Source organism: Patella vulgata, chromosome 7 (genome assembly GCF_932274485.2).
Source record: "Patella vulgata chromosome 7, xgPatVulg1.2, whole genome shotgun sequence".
NCBI classification, from domain to species: Eukaryota; Metazoa; Mollusca; class Gastropoda; family Patellidae; genus Patella; species Patella vulgata.
The window spans coordinates 46,201,185-46,222,752 of record NC_065885.2 but is presented as its reverse complement, the minus strand read 5'-3'; the positions used below and the strand labels follow the sequence as shown (position 1 = coordinate 46,222,752).

The window sequence follows — 21,568 nt, the reverse complement described above, 5'->3', positions numbered from 1 at the left end:
AGTTGTCATTAATTAGCAGGTGTGTAACTAGCTGTAAAAGATGTCACTAATGGTGTACAAGCCTGACTATTTATAACACCCATCACTATTGAATACACAAAATGTGGGTGTATATTATTTACCTCTGTATATGTCATGAGATCCTGAGATACAGTATAAAATACAGTATTAGTTGTACCAACAGCAAGAGCTACAGCAATGCCACTTGTAGAATCTATGTCAATATCAGTACTGTCACTTGACCACTTGCCACTGTCACCTATCAAATATGAAAGACAAATTAGTATAAACATACATTGTTCATGTAATATTTGTATCAATAATTATTAGACACTTTGTCTGAATATGAAATATATTACGCATTAACAGCTAAACTGTTCATAAAGCGGTGGACACACTAGCCGAAATTCGCCTAGTGTGTCCACTGTCATTCGGCCGAATGATTCGCCCGAATCAAACAGGTTTGATATATTCGGACGAATATTTATTTGGCCGAATTATATTCGCCTGGTGTGTCCGCTTCGCCGAAGCATTCGGGTGAATATAGAATTCATTAGCCAATCACCACTCATATAGAGAAGTCACGTGATAGATTGAAGACATAGACGCCGCCATGTTTAATCATGTGACGTGAAAAGTGATGCAATCGACAGGTTGAATCGGGCGAAGCATTCGGCTAGTGTGTCCACCCATTCGGCCGAATAAAATTCGGCGCCGATTGATTCAGCCTAACGATTCGGCTAATGTGTCCACTGCTTAAGTTCATTTTTTTGTGATAACTTAAACAATCTCATTGAGTTTTATTAGAGAATAGCCAATAGGGTAGTTATCGGTAAAACCAATATCTGATCATTTTAGTAAAACTATGGGCCGATACAAGTACTGACATTGATAATTTGGACACTAAAGTGATTTTGACGTATTATACATGTCATTCTTGCATATCATTTTTAATGATTGCTGGATGATCAGTAGTTAGCAACTGCCATTCATTGAAAGTAAGTCCACCCGTTGAAATCCGAAAATAAATTGATGACACATATTAATCAATTGCACATTTATCTTTTTCAAAAGAATTGAGCAATCAAACTGATTATCCATACTTAGGCTAATCATAAAATTCAATCAAGGTTTTGAAGTACCTGGTAGTTAAACTATACAGTAAGTTTCATCACTCTCCCAGTCAGAATCAAAGATATCTTGTGCCAAAGTATTAACCAATGAAACTGCTTAGCTCCGCTTAACTTTAGCGGGAAATGTTAATCACTGAACTCAGTCAAGACATTCACCCAAAGAACATCTACATCAAGTTTAAGCATTCTACCTCAATTAAAAGCAGGGTTGTTATGTTCCAAAGTCTTGACCAATCAAATTGCTTATCGCTACTTAGCCTAAGTAGCTTATCTCTGCTTACCATTAGTGGAAAATGCGCATGATTAAACTCTGTCAAGGCAATCACTTAATAGACACCTACACCAAGTTTGTACATTCTACCTCAATTAGAAGTAGAGTTATTGTGTTCCAAAGCCTCGGCCAATCAGATTGAAGTCTCTACTTTGCCTAAGTAGACCAGCGGCTGCCAGGCAGGATACGCCCACATTTTCGAGACATGGATAGAGGAGAACAAGCTAAAACGAAAGTGATTTTTCCTACAATCAAGGGCCATAATTCAGGAAATTACAATTCGATATGCGCAAATATCGAAAGGAACCGAGATCTTTGGGTTATAAACATACATTTCAAGTTTCAACAAAATCGGAAAAAAATTGTAACCTCTATAGGATCCACAACCTTGATATACCATATTTTTACGCAATTTGAGAATGAAAGGCGGCGATTTTGTCTGTCAGTTTTGGGCCGATTTTCACGAAATTCAAACTCAGTCATCCTTAGGGTGTAACAGGGATATAATAATACTTTTTTTAAATCGGATAAAAATTATGACCTCTATAGAGTCCACAAGCTAAAAACGTGATTTTTCGTACAATCAGGGGCCATAATTCAGGAAGTTACGGTCTGATATGCACGAATATCGAAAGGAACCAAGATCTTTGGCTTGTAAACTTACATTTCAAGTTTCAACAAAATCGGATAAAAATTGTGACCTCTATAGGGTCTATAGGTTGATTGTCATGAAATTCGAACTCAGTCATCCTTAGGGTGTAACGGTGATATAATAATACTTTTGTTTAAATCGGATAAAAATTATGACCTCTATAGGGTCCAAAAGCTAAATATCGAAAGGAACCGAGATCTTTGGGTTATAAGCATACATTTCAAGTTTAAACCAAATTGGATAAAAATTGTGACCTCCACAGTGTTCACAAGCTAAAAACGTGATTTTTCGTACAATCAGGGGTCATAATCCATGAAGTTACAGTCCGATACATGCAAATATCGAAAGGAACCAATCCCTTAGGGTGATAAACCTATATTTCAAGTTTCATTGAAATCGGATAAAAATTGTGACCTGTCGACTGTTCACAAACGTGGACGGACAGACGTCCGGTCGGATGGACAGGGGCGACGACAATATACGTCCACATGAAAATGTGGGCGTATAAAAATGCTCAACATCAAACTTTGTTAAGTAAGGTATTGATGTAATGAAACTATACACGTAGTTTTACCACTATCACTCAATTAGAATCAAGTTCTAGAGCTCCAAAGTCTTGAGCAATCAAATTGCTTATCGCTCTGCTTACCCTGAGCTGAAAATGTTCATTATCGAACTTAGTCAAGGTATTGATGTGACGAAATTACACACCAAGTTTCATTACCAAAGTTATCGTATCCCAAAGCATCAACCAATGAAATTGCTTATCTCTGCTTACCCCAAGCAGAAAATGCTCATCTTCTAACCCCATCAAGGCATTCACCCAACGAACGCTTACACCAACTTTGAACATTCTATCTAAATTAGAAGGAGAATTATTGTGTTCCAAAGTCTCGAACAATCAAGTTGCTTATCGCTCTGCTTACCCTGAGCAGAAAATGCTCATGTCTCGAAAATATCTTTCCCAGTGCGTTGATGACAGATGTTGTTGTGGTACTTTCGTAAAATTGCTACTTCCTGCCAACCTGAGTATAGGCCAATCATAACCAGTAAATTGTCTCCGTTTGGAACAATCTGATTAAAATACAGACCTATATTTCGTTATGTTTTTTTTTTATACTTTTGATGGTCTCCACTAAATGAAGATCTGACCGGTTGTAGAGGAAGTTCACTTCTGGGGTCATACGAGCGGCTTTTGATGTTTCTAGAGGGATACCCACAGTTCCATTCATAGTATGCAAAGAACCCGCTGTAACCCAGAACGTGGCTTATATAATTACTATATTGTATTAATCTGGATAGTTGCATCAGTTGGACCAGGGTGGTAGATAACTTTGGAATCAAATGGTTGCAATCTCAGGACCCATCTAATGGTTTCTGATTGGTTAACAATTCAAAGGAAGATCCCAAAATATATAATCTAAATCTCTCACAGGCCCACACTACTGCAAGAGCTTCTTTCTCAGTCTACAAGTACGGTATCGACTTTCTGTGTCAGTCAATGTTCTGTTAGCATAAATCACAGGTCTGTTTGATCCATCTGTTGTTGGGTTAATATTCCGCCAACTCCAACTCAGCTTCTGTTTGCTCCACTTCAGCTCCTTTCTATGAAAATACATGGCCCATCAAGATTAGTTTTTCCATCCCAAAATTCCTTTTTTTTTCGTTTAAAGTTAATCCAGCTTCTGCAAGTCTTCCAAATACTTCTCGCAGTCTGGTGTTGTGTTCTTCTGTCATTTTACCATGAATGATGATAGCATCTGATAATTTGTCCACTCCTTTGCATCCTTGAAGGGTTTGTCCTATAATATGTTGATACATGTTGATTCCAAACATCAGGCATTTATATCTGAAGAGTCCAATATGTGATGAGAATGCAAGGATAAACCGGGACTCAGCCTTTAATTCTATCTGGTGATATCCCCATTTTGACCTAGCTTCGAAAATATGGTGCTACTATTCATATCAGTAATAATTTCTTCCGATGTTGGAATTGGATGTCGTTCTCGGATGATTGTCGGGTTGGCCTGCTTCATATCAACACATACCCTTATTTCATCACCGTTGGCTTTTGGTACATCAACCAAACCCGAAACCCACGGTGTTGGACCAGATACTCGTTCGATAACATCATCATTTTCCAATTCAATAAGCTTGGCTGCTAGATGGTGTTGACTTCGATTAGTTTATCATCTTTTATTTCTGTACTGGTAGAAACCCTCATTACTGGATCATTCCATGTCAAGTGGGTCAATTTTCTGAAATTTCGGAAATCGCCCCCCTCGAAAACCAACGGCTGCCAGGCAGGATACGCCCACATTTTCGAGAGATGGATAGAGAACAAGGTAAAAAGAAAGTGATTTTTCCTACAATCAAGGGTCACAATTCAGGAAATTACAATTCGATATGCGCAAATATCGAAAGGAACCAAGATCTTTGGGTTATAAACTTACATTTCAAGTTTCAACAAAATCAGATAAAAATTATGACCTCTATAGGCTCCACAACCTTGATATACCATATTTTTACGCTATTTGAGAACGAGGGGCGGGCATTTTCACAAAATTCGAACTCAGCTGCCCTTTGGGTGTAATGGTGATACACTAAAACGTTTTTTTTAAATCAGATAAAAATTGTGACCTCTATTGGGTCCACAAGCTAAAAACGCGATTTTTCGTACAATCAGGGGCCATAATTCAGGAAGTTACAATCCAATAAGCGCGAATATCGAAAGGAACCAAGATCTTTGTGTTATAAACTTACATTTCAAGTTTCAACAAAATTGGATAAAAATTGTGACCTCTATAGGGTCCACAACCTTTATATACCATATTTTTACGCTATTTGAAAACGAAGGGCAGCCATATTGTCTGTCAGTTTTGGGCCGATTTTCACGAAATTCGAACTCAGCCATCCTTAGGGTGTAACGGTGATACACTAAAACGTTTTTTTAAATTCGATAAAAATTATGACCTCTATAGGGTCCACAAGCCAACAAACGCGATTTTCCATACAATCAGGGGCCATAATTCAGGAAGTGACGGTCCGATATGCGCCAAAGAAATTGAGATCTTTGGGTTATAAACTTACATTTCAAGTTTCATCAAAATAGGATTAAAATTGTGACCTCTATAGGGTGCACAACCTTGATATACCATATTTTTTACACTATTTGAGAATGAAGGGCCGCCATTTTGTTCGTCAATTTTGGGCCGATTTTCACGAAATTCGAACTAGGCCGTCCTTAGGGTGTAACGGTGATATAATAATACCTTTTTTTAAATCAGATAAAAATGATGACCTCTATAGGGTCCACAAGCTAAAAACGCGATTTTTCGTACAATCAGGGGCCATAATTCCGGAAGTTACGGTCCGATATGCGCGAATATCGAAAGGAACCGAGATCTTTGGGTTATAAACTAACATTTCAAGTTTCAACAAAATCGGATAAAAATTTTGACCTCTATAGGGTCCACAACCTTGATATACCATATTATTACGCTATTTGAGAACGAAGGGCGGCCATTTTGTCTGTCAGTTTTCAAGTTATATTGTTCCAAAGCCTCGGCCAATCAGATTGAAGTCTCTACTTTGCCTAAGTAGACCAGCGGCTGCCAGGCAGGATACGCCCACATTTTCGAGACATGGATAGAGGAGAACAAGCTAAAACGAAAGTGATTTTTCCTACAATCAAGGGCCATAATTCAGGAAATTACAATTCGATATGCGCAAATATCAAAAGGAACCGAGATCTTTGGGTTATAAACATACATTTCAAGTTTCAACAAAATCAGATAAAAATTGTAACCTCTATAGGATCCACAACCTTGATATACCATATTTTACACTATTTGAGAACGAGGGGCGGCCATTTTGTCTTACAGTTTTGGGCCAATTGTCACAAAATTTGAACTCAGCCATCCTTAGGGTGTAACGGTGATATAATAATACTTTTTTTCAACCCGGATAAAAATTATGACCTCTATAGGGTCCACAAGCTAAAAACGTGATTTTTCGTACAAACAGGGGCCATGAAGTTTCGATCCAATACATGCCAATATCGAAAGCAACCGAGATCTTTTGGAAATAAACCTATAATTCAAGTTTCGTCAAAATCGGATAAGAATTGTGACCTGTAGAGTTTCCACAAACAAATTGTGGACGGACGGACAGGGGTGACGACAATATACGTCCACATGAAAATGTGGGCGTATAAAAAACCTGTTATTGTATATGTAATGGTAAGTGCAGGGGGACTGCACCACACAAAAATTTACACAAAAACAAATACACGGACAAGACATCATACTCAGGAAAACACAAACAGACAGACAATTCTAAAAAAGGTAACTAGAAACTGTGCAAAATTTGAGGTCTGTAGCTTGAAAATTGACGGAGATACGTGCATTTGAATCTCAAATTTGGTAGTTTTAGAGAACTTTTTGTGTAGATTACAAATCTGCAATCAGATTACAGGTGAGTGGTAGGGTTCGCATGGTACTTGGCCATGAAAACCGAAAAAAATTGGGGTAATTGTATATTTTCTGGATTTTGTAGTGCTCCAGGAGCTACAAAGTAATAGATATGGACCCAAATTTTGGCCTATCCAGAGATTGTCGGTAGTACTACATAAGAAACATATGAAAACGCACCAGTCTTCAGTCTAGATTCCCAGACAATTGGCCTCGAATATGGTTTCAGACACCAATTTTCGAAAATTGTCTCGTATTTTCGAGCCGATAGAACCGGTAGAGATGAGCACCTAAAATTCTGAAATTTAGTGTGATTATAGTTTGTACAAAAGTCTCCTACATATGTTAAAGCCATTCTTGTCCCATGCCATCTCAATATTTTTTTATTTTTTCAAAATCTGTGTTTTGGGTCATTCCATGTCAATTATCACCCAATGAGTTAAACCGTACCTCCTTTGATTTTGCTGAAATTCGGATTATAAGCTGATATTGCAAACTTTAGCTTGATCCGACTAATGGTTTCTGAAATACGGTCCACCCAAATTTAGCAATTTCGACCAAAATGGGCATGGCCGCCATTATTCAAAAGACTTTAACCCAGTAACCCATAGGTCAAAATTGCTGGAATAAGTATTTCTGGAATAAAGGGGCATAACTCTTATTATTTAAGCAGACGGATTCATACCACAATTAAAAATCCTGTGTCAACAAAGTATACAAATCCTGTACGTAATAAAAATAGGTGAACCTCGCTATTTTTCATATTTAATTCCCCGTACAGCATTCAAATTTATGACAGTAACTCATTTTCGTAATACATTAAATGAAATGCATGTTTATAACCCAAAGATCTTGGTTCCTGTCGATTTTCAGGCATATCAGATTGTAACTTCCTGAATTATGGCCCCTGATTGTATGAAAAATCATGTTTTTAGCTTGTGATCCCTCTAGAGGCCACAATTATTATCTGATTTAAAAAATTTATATCACTGTTAAACCGTAATGTTTATTGACTTCGAATTTTGTGAAAATCAGGCCAAAACTGCCGGACAAAATGGCTGCCTCTCGTACGCAAATAGTGTATAGCATCTGGTATATCAAGCTTTGATCCGATTTTGATGAGAGTTGAAATACATGTTTATAACCCAATATTTTTGTAATACATGTACGATAGAATGAAAGCTTGCCGATCCGTACCTACTTGTAAAAAGGCATAGCTTCCTTCAGCGTATGGCGTACGTGACTCATTGCTTCATCATAGGCACTGCCTTGTAAGTGATTTTCGTTCGGCAATCGGGATCGCGGAAAAGTGTCACTGTTGATGAGAATTTCTTTATGGAATCTTAAAAGACTTAAAAGATATCGCAGACAAAATGACTCTCCATTGATTTGGGGTGTTATATACTCTTACGATATACGACATCTAAGACTAGTTAATACATGCTGACGGTTGGTACATGCTGTGATTAAAATTTCTGCCAAGTCAATGTAGAAACCACAAGGAAAACACGTAGATTAAAATTATAATCATTCTTATTGGATTGATGTCTGACAAAGAGGAAGCAATGACTTCTGTTTAAGATTAGATTGATGAATTGTCCGATAAAAGATTAAGTCAGTCAATCATGGCAGATTAAGCAGTTAATCGAGGTAGGTGTATAGACGGTATAACACGATAAATACGTTGATCTTTTAATTACCTAATCAATCCAGCCTATTATTAACAATAATCTGGTAGGTGATAAATACATTGATCGCTTAATTACCTAATCAATCCAGCCTATTATTAACGATAGCGTCGGACATGTCCAGAATATACAGGCAAAATTCGATCACTGCCCTAGAGGGATCACAAGCTAAAAATGTGAATTTTCGTACAATCAGGGTCTATAACTCAGGAAGTTATAATCCGATACGCGCGAATATCAAAAGGAACCAATATCTTTGGGTTATAAACATGTATTTCAAGTTTCAACAAAATCGGATCAAAATTGTAGCCTCTAGAGGGTCCACAACCTTGATATACCATATATTTACATTATTTGAGTACGAGGGACAGCCATTTTGTCCGGCAGTTTTGTTCTATTTTCACGAAATTCAAACTCAACCGTCATTAGGGTGTAAAGGTGTTATATTCAAACGTTTTTTTAAATCGGATAATAATTGTTACCTCTAGAGGGACCAAAAATTCAGGAAGTTACGATCCGGTATGCGCAAATATCGAAAGGAACCAAGATCATTGGGTTATAAACATGCATTTCAAGTTTCACACAAGCTAAAAACGCGATTTTTTGTACAATCAGGGGCCATAATCCATGAAGTTTCGATCCGATATATGCCAATATCGAAAAGAACCGAGATCTTTTGGAGATAAACCTATAAGTTTTTAGATGCTATAAATGATGGTTTTGTGAAACCCATGACTTTGTTTTAAACCGCATGAAAATGTAGGCTTATAAAAATGTTGTAATTTCACTTACCTTTAAACAATTGCCTTAAAAAGGGGGAGAGAGAAAGAAATGGGGTTTAACGTCCACTCGACACAAACTAGGTCATTTCGGGACTAACATATGGTTTAATTTTATTTACATAATTCGCTTGCGTGTAGGGGTCTTTAGCAGTGGGAGGAAACCGGAGGACCCAGAGAAAACCCACGAGGTTGGACAAGCGACCCTACTCCTTGCCACGTACAACCCCGGATTCGAAACCACGCCAGTCGACTCAATGACAGACTTTATGATACAGCGCGCACGCTTACCATTCAGCCATCCAACCCCCCGCCTTAAAAAGGAGTCTTACAGTTATATCTTTGATTCAATACATTTTTACATAGCAGAAAAGTGCCAATAACAATTTCATGTCAAATAATAAAACAGAAACTTAAGTATATATTTAATGTTGCACTGAACACTGCTTATCCCTCTCTACTTACGTGACAGATTTATAGACTGTAATGCATTCATGTTCACATGTTTAACAATAATATATTATTTTTGTGGATTTATATTTTACTGCACATGCTTTATCTACATTAGTCCAGTTGGTGCAGGTAATTAGGACGTTAAAGTCCATTTCAATTCACAAAACTGTGAGAGGTAAATTCACAGTTGAATGGCAGTGTTTTATTTTTTCATATCAAACATGAGCGCACAGATGTAGACAACAGAAGGGGGTGTAAGCATTTCAGTTTTCATTTTTAAACACCGCAGTTTGAATTGCCGGACCTATTTTCCTGTCCACAAAATATAATGTTAAATTTCTGTAATACCTGTAGATGATAGTAATGGAGTAGACAGACATATAACAGATGTTAATGTTACTAAAGTTTGCGCTGGTTTGATAACACAATCTACCGGTATATTGATGTAATCAGCTATCCATGGATTCTTCTTATCCCATGCCTACAAAAATAATAATTGTAATTTTAGTAAAAAGTTGCTTTATGCCTTGTTGGAAATATTACCAAGGTGTATATATCCACCCTACAAATTATAATTATGTTTTATTTATAAAGACAGGTTAACAGGCAACAAAACATGCCCAGAGCAGCTAAGTCATCTGATCAGTTCATAAGTTTCTAGAAGAATTTACTGGTTACCAAAAATAGGGCAACCATTGCAACTTAGTGATGTCATCAACTTGACATCATCATTATTTAAATTTGTTTCCTGTTTCTGTGGAACTGTTCTTTTGAAAAGTTTAAAATTTATTTGACGAAACTAATCAGTATATGTGGACTGTGGACATGTATGGTGGTTTTAAATTTCTGATTCTACACCTTGTTCCTGCTGTTCATGTATCCAGTTACCTAGTAATTGTGATCCCATAAGAAATTAGTTTGAGGATGCCTATTATAGGTTTCATCCTCAATTTGAAATGAATAATCTTGCCTATATGAAAGAAATCAGTTACAAATTGCAGCCTGTAGAGTGTTTATAGACATTTTCCAAAAATCAGCAGGTAATATCCTCTCTTTAAAAGAAATGATTGTGCCAAATTTGAAAAGCAGAGGTTGCCAGGCAAGATACGCCTACATTTTGCAAGAGATGGATAGAGAACAAGCTAAAAAAACAAAAAGCGATTTTTCGTACAATCAGGGTACATAATCCAGGAAGTTATGGTCTGAAAAGTGCAAATATCGAAAGGGACTGAGATCTTTGGGATATAAAGATATATTTTGAGTTTCATCAAAATTGAATAACAATTGTGTCCTCTAGAGGGTCCACAACCTTTGTTTAATATACTTTTACACAATTTGCGTACAAGGAGCCTCCATTTTTGTTACGATTTCTTGAAATTCGAACATAACCTTCATTATGGTGAAACAGTGATATATTTAAATGTTTTTAAATCTGATAAAAATTGTGACCTCTAGAGGATCCACAAGCTAAAAAAACATGATTTTTCGTAGAACCAGGGGCCATAGGTAGTTACCAACCGATACATGCCAATATCGAAAGGAACCAAGATCTTAGGGTGATAAACCTATATTTCAAGTTTCGTGAAAATAAGATAAAATTTGTGACTTCTAGCTAGTCCCCAACCTTAGTATTACATACTTTTACACTATTTGTGTACAAGGAGCGGCCATTACGTTCGGCAGTTTCGGTCAGATTTTCAAGATATTCAAACTCAACCGACAAGATGGTGTAACCGTGATATATTCGAACTTTTTTTTTAAATTGGATAAAAATTGTAAATTTTCGAAAATCAGGGTCTATAAGCCAGAAAGTTACGTTCGGATATGCGCAATTATCGAAAGAAACCAAGATCTTTGTGATATAAACATAAATTTAATGTTTCCTCAAAATCAGATCAAAATTGTGGCCTCTATAGAGGGTCCATAACCTTGATATACCATATTTTTACACTTTTGGCGCACGGGGAGCAGTCATTTTCTCCATCAGTTTTGGTCCGATTTTCACGAAATTCGAACTCAACCATCATTAGGGAGTAACAGTGATATATTCAAACTTTTTTTTAATTGGATAAAAATAGTGACCTATAGAGGGACCATAAGCTAAAAACGTGATTCTTTGTATAATCAAGAGCCATAATTCAGGAAGTAATGATACGATATGCGCAAATATCGCAAGAAACCAAGATCTTTGTATTATAACCATCAATTTCAAGTTTCATCAAAATCAGATCAAAATTGTGACTTATAGAGGATCAATAACCTTGATGTACAATATTTTTACACTATTCATTTTGTCCAACAGTTTTGGTCCATGTTTTTAATGAAATTCGAACTCTACCAACTCAATCTAGTGTCCACAGCCTTGATATTACATGCTCTAACATGATTTGACTGAGATCTTTGGCATATAAAGATATATTTTAAGTTTCATCATAATCGGACAAAAATTGGCTCAGGCAGTTTCGGTTCGATTTTCACGAAATTCAAACTCAACCGGCATTAGGTTGTAACGGTGAAACATTTAAACATTTATTAAAATTGAGACCTCTAGAAAGTCTATAATGTAAAGATAGGTTGCCAGGAAACGAAACATATGCCCACAGCAGCTAAATCGTCCGAGCGGTCAACAAGAGTTGTTGCATATTTATTCCTTTGTAGGTAATTGTGGGCCTTTACAAGACAGTTCCATACAGATCATATTATAATTATTGTCATTTGAGGATTCACAAGGTTCTACAAACTGAAACAAGGGCCTCAACTCTGGAAGTAGTCTACAGAAATTGTTGAAATTTGACGGGCTTTTTTGTTTAACTAATTTAAATAATGCATATAAATTTCATACAGATCAAATTGATCACTTTTGTCATTCAAACGTTAACAAGGTTCACAAAGTAAAACAAGGGCCATAACTCTAGAAATTATTGACGGAAATTGATGAAATTCAATATGCCCCTGTTTCACAAATTTAAATGATGCATATGAATTTCATACATATCAGATGATAACTTTCATTAATCGAGCATTAACAAGGTTGAACAAAGTGAAACCAGGGCCATAACTCTAGAAGTAATTATTGTAAATTGCTGAAATTCAATAGACTACGTGGTTTCACTAATTTAAATAATGTATATAAATTTCACAAAGATCGGATGATAACTTTTGGCATTAGAGCGTTCACAAGGTTCAATAAAGTGAAACGAGCCATAATTCGCGACATAATAAACGGAAATTGATCAAATTTAATAGGATTGTTCTTTTTACTAACTGTTCACATACAAACATTAAAGTTTTCACATAATTTGCGTTGAAATTGCCCAACGAATCTTTAAAGATAAATTAAACATCCAGGAAGATATTATTGTCAATGCTGCACATCGAGTTGGAGTTGTTAAGCTGGCTAATAATGATAGAGAGGTGAAACTTAGATCGCGAGGGAATCATTGTTAAAATTCTTAGACGAGATCACAAACAGAAAATTATGTTTAACAGGAAAAAATTAAAGCATTCAGTTATCTCAATATCTGATGACATGACCTTTAGAAATGTTCAATTACTAACCAAAATGAATGCTCATTCTAGTGTTAAGAATGCGTGGTTTGCAAATGGGAAGATTTTTATTGAGGGACTTCAAGGTAACTTGTGCATGCTACAACCAGATGTTGATATTGATGAACAACTTTTAAAAGCTACAAAACGTGACAGAGCTCGCTAAATCTGATAATTAGCCAAATATCCCGACAAGGTCAACGCGAACTCAAGCAGAGTATTATCTTGTAAAAACTCGAACCTGAAATTTACTCACTCGGTGTCAATTATATGAATCTTTGATTTGAGTGTACAACGCATTTACTCATACGTCCTAAGTTTACCTCGATTTTGTTAACAGATTTTGTTATCTAAAAATTAACCATGTGATATTGAGTCTGACTGACATGTCGTCACTCTATTAGTATTTGTAACACATAACATGTTTGTAATCATCTGTGGAAAATAGCTACATCAACTTATCCCGAGAACACAACTCATAGTGTGACGTCACACTACATGTCCCTCATCTTACAATAATATTAATTACAAATTAACTGTTCAGAGCAATTCGCTTATCAAAAATAGTTACGACCTACTCCAATAGTAATATTTGCATGGAAAATGCTATTTCGAACCAAATTTTATCCGACTTCACGACATTCAAGCACGATCGCTTCAGTGATTCATTTAAGTTTTAAATGCCCAGAAAACTATTTTATTTATAAATTCAAAGGGTCAGTCTGTTGTCATCCACCAAATCGGACAGAAGCAATCAAACAACCGGTATTTGAACAAACGCAGAGTTAATGCCATCCCAATAAATGCATATAGTATATGAAAGAAATACTCATTCGCTTGTAAGCTATTTACAATGCTGTCCTGAAATGTAAGAAAACGGACTGTATCTACAACATTACACGAAATTATTTGTTCCATTACAATACCCAGGAAAAGGGTGCCTAGAGCGAATTGTCCCAGTTATATTATCTTTATGACTTTATATATTTCTTACTTTAATTCACTTCAGCACATTTTCTTTCAGCATATTCTATTTGTTATATCATTGACCCAAATCACAACATTCAGTGAAACACATTGGTATAAGTTTACTGTTAGTTGTCCTAGCAAATGATATTTCTCCTAATCCAGGCCCCCAATTCATCACGAAAACAAGCAGATTTCCACAACCTTACTATCTTCCATCTAAATACTCGCAGTATCAGAAATAAACTAACCGAAATACAAAACCTGACTAATGAATTCCACATTCTCACCTTTTCTGAAACTCATCTTGACGAATCCATTAGTAATGGGACCATTTCTTGGTCTGGATTTTACCCACCAATTCGTAGGGACAGGAACTGCTTTGGAGGTGGAGTACTCGTTTATGTATCTGAACTACTGATATATAAACGACGACATGATCTCGAAGTAGGTAATATAGAATGTATCTGGGTTGAAATCAATCCCCAAACAGGTGCTCTACTTATTTCATGTGTGTACAGGCCACCTAATTCATCACAGGATTTCTGGCACCAACTTGATATCTCTATAGACGCTGCATATAAAACCACAAATAAAATTGTACTTCTTGGTGATTTTAATGTTGATATACTACGAAACCGCTCAGGTACCCTTCATGATTTGCTTTTAACAAACAGTCTAACAAATGTTATCCAGGAGCCCACTAGAATCACACCTTCTTGTTCGTCTCTATTAGATCTTATTCTAGTCTCGAGGGATATCAGTGTTGTTTTTACCGAAACTTTTGATGTTGACTCATATATCTCAGATCATATAGGAACAGGTTGTAAAATAGATATTAAAATCCAACAACACCAAGTCTTCAAGAGAGAAATATTTTCTTACAAGCATGGTAATTTTAATGAGCTCAATAGACTTATACAAATGAAATGAAATGAAATGGGGTTTAACGTCCTGCTGATCTGCTCCTAACCTGGGCTAATGAAGACGGGCATACGCCATACAGTGTGCTATGAGGGAAATTTTTCCCGGGCAGCGGCGCTACGGCCTACTCTTATATCGAATTCCAACTGCCAAGGGATCTTTTACGTGCACGCCAATGTGTACACAGGACCTCTGTCCTGCATCACTGACAAGGGGAAACCACGCCAGAAAATCGGGATGAACTTTCTCGGCCAATGCAGGGATCGAACACCCGACCTCCAGGCTAGCGAGCAAGTGTCTTACCCACTTAGCCACGTGATCTCCAAATAGACTTATACAAAATGTCTACTGGAAAGTCGAACTTGAATATTTAAGCATTGAAGATGGGTGCACATTATTTTATGACAAAATAACTGAATTTATAGGCAACACAATTCCAACTAGAACTGCGATGCAATAATGACGGGTTTCACCGGTGCCACATTACCCTTGAACTTATGTCACTTCCAGTGCCAGTTACCTAGCAATATTAATTTCATTTATATATTTGTTACCATGTGTTACATATGTCAAAAAAGTGATCCTTACAAAATTTGTTACTAACTTACCGCTAAGTTAGCTGACTTTTTAATGGGAAATTTCTCGACAAGGGAAGATGCTAGAAGTAATTTTTGGACATCTATATGATCGTATTGATCCAATCTATATGTCCATTGGAATCAAATATCATAATGTTAAACGAATGATAAATATAACTCACTTCAAAACAATTTGAAGGATAATAATACAGTTTTTGACAACATTACATTACTTCCAGTGATAATAAAATTTTTACATTAATTCTATGAAAATATAAATGGCATAAGGCCACATGGTGAAAATTTTATGATAATCGAATAATAATTGACACTTTTATAGACCGAAACCTATATCTCTGCAACCGAACAAATTAGAAACCATTTTGTGATATCTGTATGGTCGTATGGGTTTTTGCCCAAATGTCGTCATTTTCAGTGACAGTGAAAATGCTAAATTGGATTGACCTAGTCAAAGGTGGCATGAGGCATCACATGGTAACAAAAATTGAAAATCGAACGATAATTGACTCTTTTACATGCAAAATAACGTGAAAAGTGACGCATGCAAAATTGCCTATTTCTTTGCAACTGCGCATATTACAATCTAATTTTGACATACATTGTCCTCGTATGGATTAATGCTACAAAATTATAAAAGTTGCGTAGAAATAATTTAAAATATGAAGACGATGAATGGGTTGTAAATAGCTGAATTTTACTTGTTTTTTCAACCTTAAATCCAAATGGCGCAAATACAAAACTGATATAAAAAAAAAAACCAAACACTAAGCCCGACATATTTTTAGCGCCTGTAGTAGGAGCATTCATCTTCATTGATAAGATTTGTAGAAATGAAGATTTTTCCTTAGGAAAGACCTCCAGACCTGTCAAAATTCAAATTTTAGGCAAAATTACGTCACTTCCAGTGCTGACAGAAAACTTTATAGGTAGAAACAAGTTGAGAATTTGCACCAAGGAGTATATGAGCTTTTGTTTTATACAAATCAGGCAATAAATAATTAATTTAGAACCCATAAACTGCAATAAAAATGCGAAAAGTCTTAAAAAGTGGACCTGACGAAATTGGTTATTTCTTTGAAAGAGAAGATGCTAGAAGCTATTTTTAGACATATTTATGATCGTATTGATTCAATCTATATTTCCATTGGAATGAAATATCATAATGGTTAACGAATACTAAATATAACTCACTTCAAAAAAATATTTGTTTTGAAGGCTAAAAATACAGTTTTTGCTAAAATGACATTACTTCCAGTGATAATGAAAATGTTAAATTAGTTTTATGAAATCAGAAATGGCATAAGGCATCACATGGTGAAAATTTTATGAAAATTGAATAATATTTGACACTGTTATAGACCAAAAACCTTGAAAAGTGACTAGTAGAAAATCGTCTATTTCTCTGAAACCTTACAAGTTAGAACCCATTTTGTGGTATCTATATGGTCGTATGGGTTCATTCTATTTGTTGATTGAAATTAAATATCATACCTTTAAACAAATAACATATACGACTCATTTGAAAAAAATATCGGTTTTGAAGGCTAAAATTCAATTTTGCCCAAATGACATCACTTCCGGTGACAGTAAAGGTGTTAAAATGGTTTAATCTAGTCAAACGTGGCATTCGGCATCAAATAGTGAAAGAAAATTGAAAATTGAATAATAATTGATTCTTGTACAGGCAAAATAGCACGAAATGTGACTCATGCAAAATTGCCTATTTCTCGACAACTGCTGATATTACAAACTAATTTTGACATACATTCTCTTTGTATGGGTTATTGCTACGAGGTTATGAAAGTTACGATGAAATATTTTGAAATATGAAGACGGTGGATGGGTTGTAAATAGCTTAATTTTACACCTTTTTTCACCTTTTAATCGAAATAGCCCGAAAACGAAATCGAAATTAAAAAAACTGAGTCCGATGATTTGTGCGCCTTTGCATGGCGTATACTTTGGGTAATATCAAATTTTGAAAAAATAATATTTGCTTTCAAAAAGTTGTACCGAACTGTCAAAATTGTAGTTTTGTAAGTGATCCTGACAAAATTACATTACTTCCGGTGATAATGAAAATGTTATGAAATCAGAAATGGCATAAGGCATCACATGGTGAAAATTTTATATAAATCGAATAATAATTTCCACCGTACAAGTTAAAAATTTTTTTTGGTATCTGTATGATCGTATGGGTTCAATCTATTTGTTGATTGGAATGAAATATCATAATTTTAAAAACATTACAAATCAGACTCATTTGAATAAAATATCCGTTTTAAAGGCTAAAAATGCAGTTTTTGCCAAAATGACGTTACTTCCGGTGATAATGAAAATCTTAAATTACTTGAATGAAATCGTAAATGGCATTAGGTATCACACGGTGAAAATTTTATGAAAATCGAATAATAATTGACACTTTTGTGGACCAAAAACCTTGAAAAGTTGCCTGTTGAAAATCGTCTATTTCTCCGCAACTGAACAAGGTAGAAACCATTTTGTGATATCTATATGATCGTATGGGTTCGTTCTATTAGTTGATTTGAATCAAATATCAAAATTTTAAACAAATAACAAATACGACCCATTTGAATAAATTATTTGTTTCAAAGGCTATAAATACAGTTTTTGCCCAAATTATGTCATTTCCGGTGACAATGAAAATGTTAAATTGGTTTAACCTAGTTAAAATTGACATTACGCATCAAATGGTGTCACTTTTATGAAAATCCAATAATAATTGACTCTTTTACAGGCAAACTAGCGTAAATAGTGGCTCATGCAAAATGGCCCATTTCTCGGCAACTGCTCATATTACAAACTAATTTTCACATACATTCTCTTCGTATGGATTATTGCTACAAGTTTATGAAAGGTACGAAGAAATATATTAAAACATGAAAAGCCTGCATGGGTTGTCAATAGCTCATTTTTTCACCTTTTTCACCTTTAAATCGAAATGACCCAAAAACAAAATCAAAATTAAAAAAACTGAGCCCGATGTTTTCTGCGCCTTTACAGGGCACACCCTTTCAGTCATACCAGATTTGAAAAAAATAATATTTGCTTTCAAAAAGTGGTACCGAACTGTCAAAATTGCAGTTTTTGCTAAATTTACGTCACTTCCGTTGCCGAAAGGAAAATGTACCGGTAACAAAAAAAATGACATTTTGGACCACGGAGCATATGAACTTTGTTTTATACAAATCGAACAATAAATAATTAATCCAGGACTGAAAAATTAAATTAGCCAATGGGGGCCAAGCAAAAATACGGTGACAAAAAATGTTGCCATTTTTGGTCAAATCAGATGACTCTTGAACCCTGGTTAAAAATTTAAATTTTCAAAATTTGGCGCCTAATATCTCCGAAGATTCGTCGAAAATAAAAAATCTAAAGAACCGTAGCTATGTGCCTTGTCTCTGTCAAAATGTATCCAATGTTAAAATCCAACGATTATTGTTAATATACTATTCAAAAAAAGTAGGGGATATTTGATTTTGGGGGCATAATACTAAAATATGCAAATGACTACGAACCTAACAGAAGAAACATTTCCAGTTACATGTGACGCCCAAACGCACCAATAGCTACCGCATGGAATGCAGGTGATGCTTGGGATCATCATGGGGGTCCAACCCAAGATTTGCACGACTCTGACTTTGAATGTTACAGTCATTGTGGCATTGAATTCCAGGGTGGAAACATCAGTTTAATTGTTTTAGTGACCAGAAAACAAATTTTGATATGCGTCGGCTTACCCAAAATGAAAGGTTACGTGCCCTTGGCGCGGACGATGAATGTTTCTCAGTCTGTCATAAGCAGGCTATGGTCCAGATACCGTGATACACAATCTGTACAGGACAGACCACGCTCAGGTCGACCAAGGGCGACAACTCAAGCCCAGGATCGATTTATCTGTACCTTGGCCTTGAGAAATCGTGTCATCACAGCAAATCAGATCAGCGCTCGTCTTCAAACAGACACTGGTGTGAGAGTGAGTGGCCAGACGATTCGGAATCGACTGCATAGGGGTCACCTTCGCGCCCGACGTCCTCGCGTGATCCCTTGTTTGAGAGATCATCACATTCAGGCAAGACGTCGTTGGTGTAGGGATCGTCAACACTGGGATAATCGACGCTGGAGCAATGTGATGTTTTCAGATGAGTCAAGGTTCACTGTTGATTTTTTGGACAGACGTAGGAGGGTGTGGCGTCGTCGAAACGAGCGCTTCCAAGACGTTAACGTCATCAGACATGATCGATTTGGGGGTGGTTCTGTTATGGTGTGGGGAGGCATCACTGTTGCTGGAAGAACGGCTTTACATGTTGTTGCAGGGCGTGTTACAGGCCAGTACTACCGGGACAACATCTTGGCAGTCCATGTTGTGCCGTTCGTACGACGTCATGGCCGCCGTTTCATCTTCCAGGATGACAACGCAAGATGTCACAGGGCCAGGATCGTTACAGGTTACCTCCAACAACAGAACATCACCACATTACCTTGGCCAGCACTGAGTCCCGACCTCTCCCCCATCGAGCATGTCTGGGACATGCTTGGACAGAGGTTACGTCAACGTCAACAACGTCCTGCCAATGTCCAAGAACTTGCTGCTGCGTTGCAACAGGAATGGGACAATCTGGACCAAAATGACCTTAGACGTCTCATTAGGAGTATGCCACGTCGGATCAATACTTGTTTGGCAAACAGAGGAGGATTTACCCGTTACTGACTTGGTTGTGATGCTGTGGTAACTTTGCTGTTTGACCCCGGGTATCATTTTACCCTTATAATGGTCAGTCTGTGCCTAACGATCATTTGTTTCTTCGTCAGTTTCATTAGGTGACTTTAATAACACTTAAAAATCAAATATCCCCTACTTTTTTTGAATAGTATATTACGGCAATATTTCAGAAAACAATAACTTTGACGATTTCGAATATTTCGCATCGTCACAGAACGTTCGAAATAGCTTTAATCTCTAAGTCACACCCACTTTCCCTGTGAAACCGAAGACATCGAATCAATCCGACAAGTAGTTTCTGAGATACAATCAAATTGGAAAAAGAAAAATAATAATAAGAAGAATAATAAGAATAATCTTAACAAAAACAATAGTGTTTCACACAAGCTACGCAGTGTGAAACCCTAAAAAGGGAAGTTATCATAAGGCCAAACGATAAACCGTGGTTTAATTCAGATATAAGAAGAGATATCCGAAAGCGCGAAAGACTACGGAAAAAAGTCAAACAATCCCAGCATCCAAATGACATTAAAAAATATAAAAATCAACGCAACAAAGTTAACAATTTCAAAAAAATTCTAAAAGCAAATTATAAGGAGAAAATTATAGATAACGTTAATAACATATACAAATCAAACGAAAATTACTGGAAATGTATGAACCAGTTGTTGAAAAGAAACAAATTTTCAAATATTCCTCCATTACAGAAAGAAGACAGAAGCTTTGCCCGCTCAAACTTTGATAAAGCACAAACGCTAAACAATTTCTTTGGGTCTGTTGCCAATAATACAACCGGAGATGACCTTCCAACTTTTAATTCTAGAACCCTTTGTTCATTTTCTCTACCACTTATTGTTGAGTCTGAACTAATGGATATAATCAAATGTCTTAATGCCAAAAAGGCCAGTGGTCCTGACAGGATTAGTCACAACTTACTTAAACACTCTATTAATTCAATATGTGTTCCCTTGACTATTCTTTTTAACAAGTCCATTACTGAGGGAATATTTCCTGCTCAATGGAAGAAAGCAAATGTAATCCCTGTCTTCAAAAAGGGCGACCCATGGGTTCCATCAAACTACAGACCTATTTCTCTTTTGAGCACTGTTAGTAAACTTCTCGAAAATATAATATTCAAACACCTATACAATTTCTTTCAGTCCAAAAACCTTCTATATGGCTTGCAAACTGGATTCAGACCACAACACGCAACGGTTCATCAACTTCTTGAAATATATCACGATGTCGTCACTGCGTTTGAGGACCACAAATTGTCCTGCTACGTTTTCTTTGATATATCAAAAGCCTTTGATCGAGTATATCACAGAGGCCTGATAC

At 36.2% G+C, this 21,568-nt stretch overlaps 1 protein-coding gene across 2 annotated transcripts in view; it reads right to left on the bottom strand.

The window, feature by feature from the left end:
* LOC126828366 (nuclear pore membrane glycoprotein 210-like) overlaps positions 1–21,568 on the bottom strand; it is a 74,196-nt gene that overhangs the window by 31,026 nt on the left and 21,602 nt on the right. For both annotated transcript variants that reach the window (XM_050558121.2, XM_050558120.2), the window contains exons 5-6: positions 9,797–9,929; positions 123–259 (exon numbers count right to left, since the gene is read on the bottom strand). In XM_050558121.2, coding sequence (XP_050414078.1) covers positions 123–259; positions 9,797–9,929 — 270 coding nt within the window. The remainder of the gene's footprint in view (positions 1–122; positions 260–9,796; positions 9,930–21,568) is intronic.